At 36.9% G+C, this 15,956-nt stretch overlaps 1 protein-coding gene across 1 annotated transcript; it reads right to left on the reverse strand.

The window, feature by feature from the left end:
• Window positions 1–5,761: 5,761 nt before the first annotated feature.
• On the reverse strand, window positions 5,762–15,845 carry snupn (snurportin 1). The gene is made up of 10 exons (XM_059335596.1): window positions 15,762–15,845; window positions 14,971–15,059; window positions 13,612–13,776; window positions 12,574–12,766; window positions 11,427–11,531; window positions 9,893–9,989; window positions 8,803–8,900; window positions 8,571–8,648; window positions 7,866–7,946; window positions 5,762–6,433 (listed from the first exon to the last, which is right to left on the reverse strand). The coding sequence occupies exons 3-10, from the start codon at window positions 13,767–13,769 to the stop codon at window positions 6,113–6,115; spliced, it is 1,131 nt and encodes a 376-aa protein (XP_059191579.1). The 5' UTR covers window positions 13,770–13,776; window positions 14,971–15,059; window positions 15,762–15,845; the 3' UTR covers window positions 5,762–6,112.
• Window positions 15,846–15,956: the final 111 nt, after the last annotated feature.

Raw genomic sequence — 15,956 nt, forward strand, 5'->3', positions numbered from 1 at the left:
CACACACACACACACACACACACACACACACACACACACACTTCGCCCCCTGCTGGTTGACTCCAGAATAAAGACCTCCGCCTTCATTCATAAAAATAGAAACCAAACAGGAAAATCTCCATTTTGAGTGAGAGAGTTGAGGAGGAGGAGGAGGAGGAGGAGGAGGAGGAGGAACTCTCACAAACTCCAGCAGAACTTCTCTGATTGTTATAAAAACACACGCACACAAAAAGTTTTTCCTCTCTGTTTTACTTTCTGTGCAGATAATTAAACCTTCAGGACAAACTGGACTTTGTTTGTTGCAGAGAATAAACTGAGAATCTGATCAAACTTTTTTTAAAAACTACAACCAACAGCAGCAGAAAGCTCCCAGAACAGGAAACAGCCTGTTAGAACTACAAACATGTCAGACGGATCACTTAAAACTACAAACACGTCCAGCTGATCAGTTTATAATAATAATAATATAATGAGTTTTGGTCTATTTAGTCCATGTCTGAATCCTTTCCATCCTCGTGTCTTTTCATGTCTTTTTTTAGTCATTTTGTGTGTTTTTTTAGTCTTTTTGTGTCTTTTTTTGGTCATTTTGTGTCTTTTTGTGTGTGTGTTTTTGTCTTTTTGTGTCTTTTTTTGTCATTTTGTGTCTTTTTGTGTCTTTTTGTGTTTTTTTTAGTCTTTTTGTGTATTTTTTTGGTCATTTTGTGTCTTTTTTTTAGTCTTTTGTGTCTTTTTTTTTGGTCATTTTGTGTCTTTTTGTGTGATTTTTTAGTCTTTTTGTGTCTTTTTTTGGTCATTTTGTGTGTTTTTTTTAGTCATTTTGTGTGTTTTCTTAGTCTTTTTGTGTCTTTTTTTGGTCATTTTGTGTCTTTTTGTGTGTTTTTTTAGTCTTTTTGTGTCTTTTTTTTAATCATTTTGTGTATTTTTTAGTCATTTAGTCCAACAAAAATTTGATTTTGAATCTTTTTTTTACTTTCAAAACACTATACACAGTAATAATAATAATGTAATAAAGTGTTTTTATATGCTGTAACTTCTTCCTTTATTCCACTCTTACTTCCATTTTATTTTTATTTATTTTTTAGTATTTTATTGTTCTTATTTATTACTATATTTTTGTATGCGTTTTATTGTATTTTAATAACTTTACAGCACTTTGGTCAACTGAGGTTGTTTTATAAATGTGCTATAAATAAACTTTGACTTGACTTATTTTGTCACATTATTAAACAAACAACATAAAACACATTAATATGAATAATGTAATGTAATAGCTCTAATGGTTGAAGAAAGTTTAAAATTTATTGTAATTTATTGTCGACTTCTCACTTATTTTTAAGTCTTTTTCTAAAAACAACAACACTTTATAGTACTTAGTGTAAGTTTACTGACTTATACTCATAATTATTAAGTGGAATTTAATGATTGAAGGTTTTTTCCGTGTGGAAACTTTTTGTGGGCTTTTATTTATTCCAGATAAACGTCATTGCTATTTGTCAGAATACACTTGAATACAGAATACATTTGTCATGATACAGTCATGGAAAAAATGATTAGACCTTGTTTTCATCACTTTCTTGTTAATTTTAATGTCTGGTTCAACTAAAGGTTCATGTGTTAGGACAAATATAATGATAACAACACAAATAGCTGATAATCTAGATATTTTCCATGGTTTTCTTGATTAAAGAATAAAATCATTATGAATAAAACCATGTTAAATGTCTAGATATCAGCTCTTAAATTAAACTCTTATCAGCTATTTTTGTTGTTATCATTATATTTGTCCAAACAAATGTACCTTTAGTTGAACCAGACATTAAAATGGACAAGAAATTGAAGAAAACAATGTGGTCTAATCATTTTTCCATGACTGTATTTTTGTCATTTTGTGTCTTTTGATCTTTTTTTGTTTTCTTTGATCATTTTTACATCTATTTTTGGTCAATTTGTTTCAAATTCGATCATTTTGTGTCATTTTTTGTTCATTCTAGCAAATATTTTTGGTCATTTTGTGTCTTTTTAAGTCATTTTTAAATCTGTTTTTGATTATTTTTATGTCTTTTGGTAATTTTGTGTCTTTTTTTGTTACTTTGTGTCTTTTTTAGTCATTTTTACATCTATTTTGGGTCATATTTTGTCTGTTTTAGTGTTTTTTTCATCTATTTTTGATTATTTTGTGTCTTTTTTTGGTCATTTTTTACATCTACAGTCATGGAAACATTCTTGATAACAACTAAAATCATTTTGAATAAAACCATGTTAAATGTCTAGATATCAGCTCTTAAATTAAACTCTTATTATCTATTGTTGTTTTCATTATATTTTTCCAAACAAATGTACCTTTAGTTGTCATTTTGTGTCTTTTTTGGTCTTTTTTTTGGTCATTATGTGTCTTTTGTTGTGTCTTTTTTAGTTATTTTGTGTCTTCTGTGTGCTTTTTGGTCATTTTGTCTCCTCATTTGTTTATTTTTTGGTAATTTTGTGTCTTTTTTTGTTAATTTTGTGTCTTTTTTTTGTCATTTGTGTCTTTTTATGTCTTTTTTTTGTCAATTTGTGTCTTTTTTTATTCTTTTTGTGTCTTTTTTTAGTCATTTTCTGTCTTTTTTAGTCATTTAGTCCAACAAAAAATGTGATTTTGAATCTTTTTTTTTAACTTTCAAAACACTATACACAATAATAATAATGTAATAAAGTGTTTTTCTATGCTGTAACTTCTTTCTTTAGTTGTACAAGACATTAAAATAAACAAGAAACTGAAGAAAACAAGAGTCTAATATTTTTTTCCATGACTGTAAATGTTTATATAACAATTATTCCTTCACTTTATTTTTCACTGATATTTGTCAGAAACAGTTCTAGAGGGTTAAAGGTTAAATTCAGTGTGTTTTTTACCTCCTGTGAGATGTTTCTTTGTTCGTTTGTCAGGAAGAGATGTTGGATAAATTGCTTATCGTTATTCTATATTTGAAACCTGCTGGTGCACTCTGCAGACCTCTGCACATTTAATAATGCATGAGGCAAAGTGAGAGGAAATAACTAATAATAGGAGGAGGCCCTGCTGCAAGAAGAGAGATTTAATTAGTGAAACTCTCGAGTCACGCTTCCCCCGCTGCTGCACCATCATCCAGCTCGCTTTACAGGAAGCTCATGACATCACAGGAAACAGAAAACACTCGAGGCACGATAAACTCTCTGCAACACGACCCACAAACACACATTCATCTGCTGTCAGGGCGCCGCGTTCAGGAGCAGTCAGGACATCTCAGCGTCAGTTCAGACTGTCACGTTTATAATGTAAAAGGGAGTTAATGCAGAACACAGAGAGTGTGTGTGTGTGTGTGTGTGATAATGTGTGTGTGTGTGTGTGTGTGTGTGTGTGTGTGTGTGTGTGTGTGTGTGTGTGAGCGTGTGGTCTGTAGAGTCTTTTTGTGCTCTGTGTGTGTGTGAGAGAGTGTGTGTATGTTTGTGTGTGTGCTCTTTACTGTGTGTGTGAGTGTGCTGTGTATATGTTTGGGTGTGTGAGCGCATGTGTGCGTGTGTCTGTAGTGTGTGTGTGTGTTTGAGCTCTGTAGTGTGTGTTTGTGTGTGTGTGTGTGTCCGTAGTGTATGTGTGAGCATAATGTGTGTGTGTGTGCTCTGTACTGCCCTACAAAGTCTAACTGCAGTAACTGCACAAAAGGTAAAACTGAGAAAAACTGCTTTAAAGTTTTTTAACGTTTTTTTTAACTAACCAGCCAAATATATGTAAAAGTTATATGTAAATAAGTGATACGACACTTATTTCTACATGTATTGATGATGTACATTTTTATGCTCAAAAATAATGACAAATATTTGACCTTTGAACCCCCCCCCCCCCCCGTCTTCTTTCAGCTTTTATATTTTGTCTTCAGTGTATTTAAGTGTTTAACAACTCTATTCAGAGATTTGTGTATTTTAGACTTAATATGATAAAGAAATGTTATATTTTAGTCTTAATATCATTTTATCTCACTTTTTTACTTCATCACTATTTAGATAATAATTTCCCTTTGAAATAAACTCATAATTTCTATTAATTCTATGTTTAAATTAGTATATATATCCAAAGTGCAATGACTGCTTGGTTTTGAGTTGATTTTGTGGCTTTTATATAGTTCTTTTTCTGAAATAATAAACTTTGTAACAAGATAAAACAGACATCAAGGAGTTCATTTTTAGTTATAACTCAATTTTGACCAGAAATGTAGTTACTGCAGTTAGGCTTTGTAGGACAGTACAGTGCGTGTGTGTGTGTGTCTGTAGTGTGTGTGCATGCTCTGTAGGTGTGTGTGTGTGTGTGTGTGTGTGTGTGTGTCTGCTCTGACAGGTATCAGTTCAGTTCCTGGAAAGACTCGTATCTGCTGAGTCAGCTGATCCCTGCAGAAACCACAGAGTGACTCAAAGTGAAACAGTCGTACTCGATGAAACATGTTCTCACGTACTAGAACCTGAGGAACGCAGACAGCAGGAGTGTGTGTGTGTGTGTGTGTGTGTGTGTGTTTTCAGGTAGCTGAGATGATGAAACTAGGTGAGAAGAGTTCTGAGAAGCTGGTGAACGAGGCGAGTCAGAGGTCAGCCTGATGCTTTCCAGGAGTTATCGCCTCGTCTCAGTGTGAGACGAGTTCAGCTCGTCTACGATTCCCTGAAACACACACACTCTAACTCAGTGTGTGTGTGTGTGTGTGTGTGTGTGTGTGTGTTACAGATATTATGACACGTATAGGCCACACCTCCAGGCTGGTTCTCAGGTTAGAACAGTTTGTGGAATAAGTTCTGGTAGATTTGTAAACAGCCTCTCCTCTCCTGTCCTCTCCTCTCAGCTCTGTGTAAACAGATTCTCAGTGAATATTTGTCACGTGATCTACAAAATTACCAATAAAGACACTAAGTTACAAAAAACACCCCCAAAAAAGACACAAAATTACAAAAAATTACCAAAAAAAGACACAAAATTACCAAAAAAAGACACAAAATTACCCAAAAACTACAAAAAATTTCCAAAAAACGACACAAAATTACCAAAAAAAGACACAAAATTACAGAAAAGACGTGAAACGACAAAATGTACAACAAAAGAAAAACACAAAGTTACTAAAAACATAATGTACATGATGAGGTATTGTAATGTTTCCAGCTTCTCCTGTCCTCTCCTCTCTGATCTGTGTAAACAGATTCTCAGTGAATATTTGTCATGTGATCGACAAAACTACCAATAAAGACACTAAATTACCAAAAATTACCAAAAAAAATACACTAAATTACCAAAAAGACGTGAAATTACAAAATTCACAAAAAAAACTAAACTACTACTTACTAAAAACGTATTGTTACATGATGAGGTATTATCATGTTTCCAGCTTCTCCTGTCCTCTCCTCTCTGATCTGTGTAAACAGCCTCTCAGAATTTAATGTTTTTAACAGGATCTGGTTTATTTTAAATGACACATGTAGAATAAAGAGATTCTGACACTAATATCAACATTATAAGACGTTAAGTTTTGGTCTCTTTTTATAATTGAAACTTTTGTTAACTATGATCTGTTTAAGGACTGTCGAAAAGTTCCAACTTTGACGAAAATGTCTGTTTTTACAGTTTCTTTCTGGATATTTGACGCATATTTGAGCAGCAGTTTGAGACTCACACCCTCATATAAGTGTGAATGGTTTAATACTGTTTTTAGAATATTTTTTTGACCTTTGACGAAGGTCAATTTTTAAAATAATGTTAGAAACAGACGAGTGCAGGTTGATAAAAAAAACATTTATTAGGAAACATAAGCTTTAAAACATCTTCAGGCGATTTTAAATTCATCATTAAAGTGTAAAAGTCACAGCAGCTGTTCGGCGTGATTCGAAGCTCTGAGTGCAACAAGCGAACGATCCGATGAGAGAAAAACTCCTCGTTTCACATCAATCATCAGAGATCTCGTCTTATCTTCTGGATGGCATGCAGCGTTCTGAAACGGGAGGAACCGTTTCTATAAAAGGACTCTCCGACAGGTACGAGATGTTTTCAGCCGACGGCGTGCTGAGCGGCGCCCTGACGTGCACTCAGCCGGCTCTCTTTACATCAGGTTTGCACGTCGACCGCTCAGACCTCCATGTTCGCCTCCCGGATCGGCTTCTGGTTCAGGAAGTTCATGGCTCCCTCGCCGTCCGGGGTCGGCGTGGACAGGTGCTCCAGCTCGTAGCCTCCGCTGCGGTTGGCCGGCCGGACCTCGCTCGACGTCTTCTTGTGCTCCAGGATCTGCTGCAGCTGGTGGCCCGCGTACTCCGGCTTGGCGGTGAGGGGTCCGGCCGGGACCTCCATGCCCAGGATGTCTGACACCATGTAGGGGCGGAGCCAGCCCACCAGAGGCGTGCTGCCGGGGGTGTAGTGGGTCTGACGGTGGTAGAAGAGCAGACCGTCCACCTGCAGCAGAGAACAAGAGTTACACCAACAGGTTACACCAACACTCAGAGAACTAGGGTTACACCAACAGGTTACACCAACGAGAACTAGGGTTACACCAACAGGTTACACCAAGACTCAGAGAACTAGGGTTACACCAACAGGTTACACCAACACTCAGAGAACTAGGGTTACACCAACAGGTTACACCAACAGGTTACACCAAGACTCAGAGAACTAGAGTTACACCAACACTCAGAGAACGAGGGTTACACCAACAGGTTACACCAACACGTTACACCAACACTCAGAGAACTAGGGTTACACCAACAGGTTACACCAACGAGAACTAGGGTTACACCAACAGGTTACACCAAGACTCAGAGAACTAGGGTAACACCTACAGGTTACACCAACAAGTTACACCAACAGGTTACACCAACAGGTTACACCAAGACTCAGAGAACTAGGGTAACACCTACAGGTTACACCTACAGGTTACACCAACAGGTTACACCAACAAGTTACACCAACAGGTTACACCAACACTCAGAGAACTAGGGTTACACCAACAGGTTACACCAACAGGTTACACCAAGACTCAGAGAACTAGAGTTACACCAACAGGTTACACCAAGACTCAGAGAACTAGGGTTACACCAACAGGTTACACCAAGACTCAGAGAACTAGGGTTACACCAACAGGTTACACCAACAGGTTACACCAAGACTCGGAGAACTAGGGTTACACCAACAGGTTACACCAAGACTCAGAGAACTAGGGTTACACCAACAGGTTACACCAAGACTCGGAGAACTAGGGTTACACCAACAGGTTACACCAAGACTCGGAGAACTAGGGTTACACCAACAGGTTACACCAAGACTCAGAGAACTAGGGTTACACCAACAGGTTACACCAAGACTCGGAGAACTAGGGTTACACCAACAGGTTACACCAACAGGTTACACCAACACAGAGAACTAGGGTTACACCAACAGGTTACACCAAGACTCAGAGAACTAGGGTTACACCAACAGGTTACACCAACACACAGAGAACTAGGGTTACACCAACAGGTTACACCAACAGGTTACACCAACACAGAGAACTAGGGTTACACCAACAGGTTACACCAACAGGTTACACCAAGACTCAGAGAACTAGGGTTACACCAACAGGTTACACCAACACACAGAGAACTAGGGTTACACCAACAGGTTACACCAACACACAGAGAACTAGGGTTACACCAACAGGTTACACCAACAGGTTACACCAACAGGTTACACCAACACTCAGAGAACTAGGGTTACACCAACAGGTTACACCAACACACTGAGACAGAGTTAAACTCTACAGCTCCATCTGTTCTGCAGTTTTCTGACTCTGACACTTACAGCAGAGTGCAGCAGTGAGTTTTAAGCAGAAAAGGAGAAGAGGTTTTCTTACATTGAAGCTGTACTCGGCTGCCAGCGCTTTCTGAATCAGCTTCGGCGTGCACGCGTTGCTCTGCAGGCTCACAAACCGGAACTGTTGGAGGAAACAGAACCAGAGCGAGAATTAGCTGTTACATCAACCTGACGCACAATAACACTTATAATGACACATTCATTCTTTTAAAATGTAAATACAACTGAATTTATACATATAAACACTTTTCCAAGTGCCCACAAGTGTCCTGAATGTTGTAAAAAACAGTTTTCTCCACATATTGAAGTATTTTCATGTTTCCAGCCTCTCCTGTCCTCTCCTCTCTGCTCTGTGGAAACTGCCTCTTTTATTATTTTTTTATTTTAAATGACACATATAGAATAAAGAGATTCTGACACAAATATCAACATTTTAACACAAATTTTGGTCACTTTTTATAACAGAAACTTTTGCAAACTATGATCTGTTCAAGGACCGTCGGAAAGTTCAAACTCTGACGATAATGCCTGTTTTTACAGCTTCTTTCTACGATAAACGGTGGATTATTGTTGCTGGTTTGAAGAGAATACTGCTGGGCTTCAGAGGGTTAATGTTCCTGAGGAGGACTGGTCTTTATTTGTTCCATGTGTGGAGAAAAGGTGCAGCACAACAAACTGAATAAACATGTTCCAGCATGCAGGAAACAGAAGATGAGTCATGCAGCGGAGCGGCTCTGGTTCTTACAGGGTTTCTTTTGGCGATCTCCGACAGCCCGTCTGTCTCCTGGACTTTGGACTGCAGCCAGTAGAACCGGAACTCCGTCTGTCAACACAAACAAACAAAACAACAACGGTAAACAAACAGCTCGGAGCAGCGACATGGCAACGTGGCAAACAGAGAGAGGCCCATCTGCAGCCCAGACTGTTACTGAGGCATATTTATTATATTATTATTATATATTTATAATAGTTATTACGGGGCAGTCGTAGACCGGGTGGCCTCGCCAGCACATCACGTCCAGGATGAAGTAGGTCCGGTCCACCTCGCTGTACAGACAGTCCAGGATCGTATAGTCTGCACACACACACACACACACACACACACACAAAATAGTCTAAATGCATTCATATAATAGAAGCTGAACAAAATGCAATGAAATACTGTAACGACTCATCGATTATAGCTGATAAAAAGTGGATCATGAAAGTCTGGTTCTGGTTCTAGATCTAGTTCTGGTCCTAGTGCTGGTCCAAGTGCTAGTTCTGGTCCTAGTGCTGGTTCTAGTTCTGCGCCTAGTTCTGGCCCTAGTTCTGGCCCCAGTGCTGGTCTTAGTCCTAGTTCTGGTTCTGGTTCTAAATCTAGTTCTGGGCCTAGTTCTAGTTCTTGTCCCAGTGCTGGTCTTAGTCCTAGTTCTGGTCCCAGTGGTAGTTCTGGTTCTAGTTCTGGTCCTAGTGCTGGTCTTAGTCCTAGTTCTGGTTCTGGTTCTAAATCTTGTTCTGGTCCTAGTTCTAGTTTTAGTTCTGGTCCTAGTTCTAGTTCTGGTTCCAGTGCTGGTCCTAGTGGTGGTCTTAGTCCTAGTGCTGGTCCTAGTTCTAGCCCTGGTTCTGGTTCTAGATCTAGTTCTGGTCCTAGTGGTAGTTCTGATTTTGGTCCTAGTTCTTGTGTTGGTCCTAGTGTTGGTCCAAGTGCTAGTTGTGGTCCTAGTTCTGGTTCTAGTCCTAGTTGTAGTTCTGGTTGTAGTTCTGGTCCTAGTGCTGGTTCTAGTTCTGCGCCTAGTTCTGGCCCTAGTCCTGGTCCCAGTGCTGGTTCTGGCCCTAGTTCTGGCCCTAGTGCTGGTCTTAGTCCTAGTTCTGGTTCTGGTCCTAGTTCTAGTTCTGGTTCCAGTGCTGGTCCTAGTGGTGGTCCTAGTTCTAGTTCTGGTCCTATTCCTGGTTCTAGTCCTGGTCCTAGTGGTGGTCTTAGTCCTAGTTCTAGTTCTGGTCATAGTGCTGGCCCTAGTTCTAGCCCTGGTTCTGGTTCTAGCCCTGGTTCTAGTCCTGATCCTGGTCCTGGTCTAGTGCTGGTACCTTTGCCCATGGCTGAGTTGTGGCGGTTTCCTCCCGGCAGCAGTGAGGGGAAGCGGTTGACGCAGTAGCCGCTCTTTGTGTACGCTGCAGTGGAGCCCTGCAGTAAACAACAACAACAAACAAACAAACAAACAAACAAACAAACAAACAAACAAACGTTATTTAACTGTTAAACTGTGTGATCTTTAAAATAAAGATTGAAGCATGAAGCATAACTCCACTGTGACGATTTGGGTAAATCTTTTTAGAATATATTTAAAATCAGACTGATACAGAACAATAAACACATATTAAAGAGTCAAACTGATCAATAAACAGTGATGAATGAACGAACAACAGGAGATAAAAAACACTTTACATATTAAAACTATAACCTTTAATTATCACTTTTCATATTTAACTCACTTAGAAAAAGTGATTTAAACGTCCCGCGGGACTGAAAGGACGTTTCCCTGTTCTGATTCTTGACTCAGGAATATTTCCATCAGTCACAGACCACAGAGGGAATAAAGATGAACACTTCTAGAGAAAACAGCTCCTTCTTATCATCTTCATCATCATCATTATGAGAAAACCTTCATCAGTCCCACGTTGGGAAACTGCAGCAGGGTGACTAAATACATACAGTCATGGAAAAATTATTAGACCATTTTTTCCCTCAATTTTCTTGGTTATTTTCATGCCTGCAATGAAACTACGTAAATACTAATAAAAACTACATAATAATACTGATAATAACAAAGAGAAAAGTGGGGTCATTTAAGTGAAAGCAGATGAAATTAAGGGGAGTAGGCCTGTCTATAATGATAACAACAAAAATAGCTGATAAGAGTTTAATTTAAGAGCTGATATCTAGACATTTAACATGGTTTTATTCATAATAACCAAAAATCATTATGAATAAAACCATGTTAAATGTCTAGATATCAGCTCTTAAATTAAACTCTTATCAGCTACTTTTGTTGTTATCATTATATTTGTCCAAACAAATTAACCTTTAGTTGTACCAGGCATTGAAATGAATTAATTTTGAGTCTTTTTTTAGTCTTTTTTTTAATTTATTTTTGGTCATTTTGTGTCTTTTTGGGTCATTTTGTGCCTTTTCGGGTCATTTTGTATCTTTTTTTAGTCATTTATACATCTATTTTGGGTCATTTTTTGGTCTTTTTTTTTTTTTACATCTACAGTCATGGAGACATTCTTGATAATCACCAAAATCATTATGAATAAAACCATGTTAAATGTCCAGATATCAGCTCTTAAATTAAACTCTTATCAGCTATTATTGTTGTTATCATTATATTTGTCCAAACAAATGTACCTTTAGTTGAACCAGACATTAAAATGAACAAGAAACTGAAGGAAAAGGGTGGTCTAATAACTTTTCCATGACTGTATATATAAAGTAAACAAGGGAGAGAAATATAGAAATGATCTCCACCGGTTCTGGTGGAGAATTAACTAAATAAATAATCTCTGTGTGTGTGAATTAAAACCAGTCAGGACTCAGTGACTCTCAGCAGCAGTTTCTCACCTTGGAGGCGACGATGAGGGATCGTTTCCCCACAGGACAGACCACCATCAGCCAATCAGTGTCGAGCTCTGAGGGCACGTCCACCAGCCACTCTGACAGCATGAGCTGAGGAAGAGGAGCGAGTTAGTGTCACGGTGATGAAGTCAGGTTGGTATCAAAGTTTATTATCTTAAAGAGTTTTTAGATACAAACAGTATTTTATCGCACAATCAATCACATCGGTCTCAAACTCGCGGCCCGTGGGCCAATTGTGGCCCTCGTGATGATATTTTGTGGCCCCCACCTTGATATGAAAGTTTAATGTGAGTTTTATATGAATGGCACTTTACCGTGTTGTGTGTGGAAGGTCCCTTTAATTACTGTTTTTCTTGGCAATTTTGTGTCTTTTTTTAAATAATTGTGTCTTTTTTGTCATTTTGTGTCTTTTTTAAGTGATTTAGTGTTTTTCTCAGTCTTTTGTCTATTTTTTAGTAATTTTGTATTTTTTGGTCATTTTGTGTCTTTTTTTGGTAATTTTGATACTGCCTTAAATAAATAAATACATATTTATTGTGATGTTTACTGTGATATTTCCATGTTTACTCGAAAAAATATTCAAAAAATAACAAAATATTTCAGACTTAATAAAACATACAGTTTGTATATAAATATATATATATACATACAAATACAAATACACACACACACACACACACACACACACACACACACACACACATTCACGTGCATCTCAATAAATTAGAATATCATAGAAAAGATTATTTATGTCAGTAATTCAATTCAAAAAGTGGAAATAACACATTATATAGATCAATTATACACAGAATTAAGCATGTCATGTCTTCATTTATTTAATTTCTTGTAATTATAATGATTATGGCTTACATTTAAGGAAGAGATAAAATTCAGTGTTTCAAAAAAAATGTTAATATTACAAAGGACCAATTTAAAAAAAAGTATGTTTAATAAGGAAATTTTGGCCTCTGAAAAATAAGTCCAACTACTGGAAATGGACATTTCCATCATATTCTAATGAATTGAGACGATCCTGTATATATATATATATATATATATATAATATATATATATATGAGAGGCTGCAGCGCCCCCTGCTGGCTCAGACTCAGCACTAAAAACATCCTCTGACCTGGTTGGCGTAATGTTTAGGCAGCTTCCTCCTCTCGATCTCCATCCCCTCTTCTTCCTCCTCCTCCTGCTCCTCCTTCTCCTTCTCCCCCTCCTCCTTCTTCTCCATGTCCTCCTCCTCTCCGTCGCTGTCCGTCCCCGTCCAGTCCCCGTCAGCCAGACGCCGCGCGTGGTTCACATAGTTTAACCTTTTACTGAGACCAAGAGAGGAGAAAAGATATTCAGACACACAATCATTTACTTTTTTAAAGATATTTTTGTGGCATTTTATAGCTTTCTTGATAGTAGAGAGATATTCAGAGTGAAAATAACTCAGTTAGAATGACAGAAATCAGAAAAAAACAAGTAGAATCTCTCTCTATATTTCTGTTTGGGCTAAATTCATGTTTCCTTTTTTTTTTTTTTGTCTGTTTTCGCCGTGTGGCTTTGTACTGGTGTATCCTCGTTTTCATTGTTGTTGTTGTTGTTGTCCTTTATATTATTCTATGTATGTTATTTGTGTTTACATTATGTCTAATTTGTAAATATGTTTCTACATTTTAACACAAATTTTGCTCACTTTTTACAACATTATATCTATGACATATGGTGTATTCTAAGCGTTTTTTTCTCACTTTCTGGGGTTCAGAGAGTTAAAGGTTCCACAGAATTAAAGATCCTGGTTTCAGTTCAGACTGAATTTAAATGCAGGTTCAATGTTTTGATGTAATTCTAACTGTGTTATTCTGCACAAAGACATGTTGGAGTTGTTCTCACTTCTAGCCATGATTGTGCTGATTCCATAGAGCTGCAGCACTTACAGATTTATAGAGATTTTTATATATGAAAGTGAAATACGCCCTGAAAGTACCTAAGAGTGAAAACAGCCTTCTGGAACTAACAGTTACGAGTGGAGAGAAACAAGCTATTATGGTGGTAAATATGAGTTCATGGAGTGATCCAGAAGTGCAGAGAATCAGTATTTTATTCAGTATTATCAGATTTATTTGTGCTGTGAACCTGCGTTCTCTCTTCAGTGAAATAAAGGAACATTTTTTACCTTTTCTGCAGGTCCAGGAAGCGGCGGCGGCGCTCGCTCTGCTCCAGCACGCTGAACTTGCTCTTGTACTGAGCCAGCCGAGGGTGGGCCGCCGCCGTGCTGTTGGGCTCCTTGGACACGGCGAAGCTGGCCGACAGGGCGCGGGTCAGGTCATCCATGGCAGCGCTGAGGAACCAACACAGGCATGGTTACATCAGATGAGAAAACTGTCATCTGAGCCTTAGAATTTGTCCTTGTTTAGCTTGGTATTTTAAATGTTTTTACTCATGTTGTTTTGTGTTATGATTGTCATAACTATGCACCTCATGCAGTGGCACTTTCAATTTCGTTGTATAGTTGCCTATATAATGATAATAAAGGTTATTTGATTTGATTTAAACTTAATTCATACTTTAAGATATAAATATTAGAGGCGGGGAAAAAAATCGCTACAGCATAGTATCACAAAGGCATACAGAGCAGTGAAGCTTTAAGTTGAGAAAAGTACTTTGTTGGTCAGTCTGTGGCTTTGACTCTCATTGTGGGCAAATAAAAAGACTGAAGTGAGATGAATACACTGAGAATTTTCTCTGATTTGACAAAACAATTCTTGACTGAATTTTATTTTGTGACCTGACATAAAAACGGCATAACTACAAAACTTCATAAGAAGTCTGATAATACAAACAGAGAGCAAAACCCTTCATGAAGTACTTCTCCAGAGGACAGTCCTCCCTCAGTCAGACTCTTTATATTTACACCTCACACCTTCATTTATCAGCATTTATTGTCACCTGCTTACATCTGGAATAAGAGCTTTTTTTCTATGTCTATATAGAAATATTATATGTCAGGTTCTCCATCGGGCTGCACAATGTGTATTCTTTTCAGCCAATAAAAGATAATTAATTCCCTCAAGATAACATGGCAGTAAACATGTAAACATCACAGTAAACAGATAATTCAGTAGTAGAAGAAGTGTTCTCCGGGTTAGTTATTTTCTGACCGACATAAACAACGTGAGCTAACGTTAGCCGCTAATGCTACAGCACACTGTGACGTTTTATCTATTTTACGGGACGTTTTAACCAAAACACTGTAAACATTCACACGTGTTACTATCTCCTACTCAGAGGACACATGTCTCCTCAAACTGCTGTTAGATTAGTTAATAACAGCCCGTTAGCCAGTTAGCATGGAGCTAACCCTGCTAGCGCCATTAGCCGTTAGCATCTGATTCTACAGTTTACTGATTTATCTTCCTGCAAAGAGCTCAGAATGATCAGGAACACAGAGACTGACTGGCAGCAGCTGTGTTCTGATAGACACATTAATAATAATAACAATAATAATAATAAAAGTAATAATGATAATAAAAACCTGGGAGAGTCAGAAGCTGCTGAACGTCACGCTGTCATCATCCACCGCCGAGACTGGACGAGCAAAACTAACCCGGAGTTTCCTGCAGACTGACACACAGAGATATATATAAAGATTATTATTATTATTATTATAATAATTATTATTATTATTGTTGTTGTTGTTATCATTATTATTCTGGGAAAGTTTAGCTTACAGGTTTATATATTATTAGGGGTTTATATTTTATTATATAAAGTTTCACTTACGGTTATTATATTATGATATACAGTTTAAGCTACAGTTATTATATTATTATATAAAGTTTAACTTACAGGTTATTATATTTAATATACATTTTAACTTACAGGTTATTATATTATGATGTAAAGTTTAACTTACAGGTTATTATATTATTATATAAAGTTTAACTTACAAGTTTATATATTATTATAATATAAAGTTTAATTTACAGGTTTTTATATTATGATATGAAGTTTAACTTACAGGTTATTATATTATTATACAAAGTTTCACCTACAGGTTTATAATAATAATATTATTATTATTATTATTATTATTATTATTATACACTGTATAAAAGATTATTATTATTAATATTATTATATAAAATGTAACTTACAGGTTTATATATTATTATTATAGACTGTATGAAATATTATTATTATTATTATTATTATTATGATTATTATTATACAAAATTTAATTTACAGGTTTATATATTATTATTATTATTATACACTGTATAAAATATTATTATTATTAATATTGTTATATAAAGTTTAACTTACAGTTAAACTTGTGAAACATCTTCAAAGTATCTTAAATGTGTAGCTAAGTCCAGCACTTGAGTAAATATCCTTGGTGGTGGTGCTAATAATAATAATAATAATAATCATTATTATTATTATTATTATTATTGTGGTCCTCTGTTCACTGAGCTGCAGCACCGTGTCCGTCCTGCTGGCGGCGCTGCGGAGCCGCTG

Source organism: Centropristis striata, chromosome 6, assembly GCF_030273125.1.
Source record: "Centropristis striata isolate RG_2023a ecotype Rhode Island chromosome 6, C.striata_1.0, whole genome shotgun sequence".
NCBI classification, from domain to species: Eukaryota; Metazoa; Chordata; class Actinopteri; order Perciformes; family Serranidae; genus Centropristis; species Centropristis striata.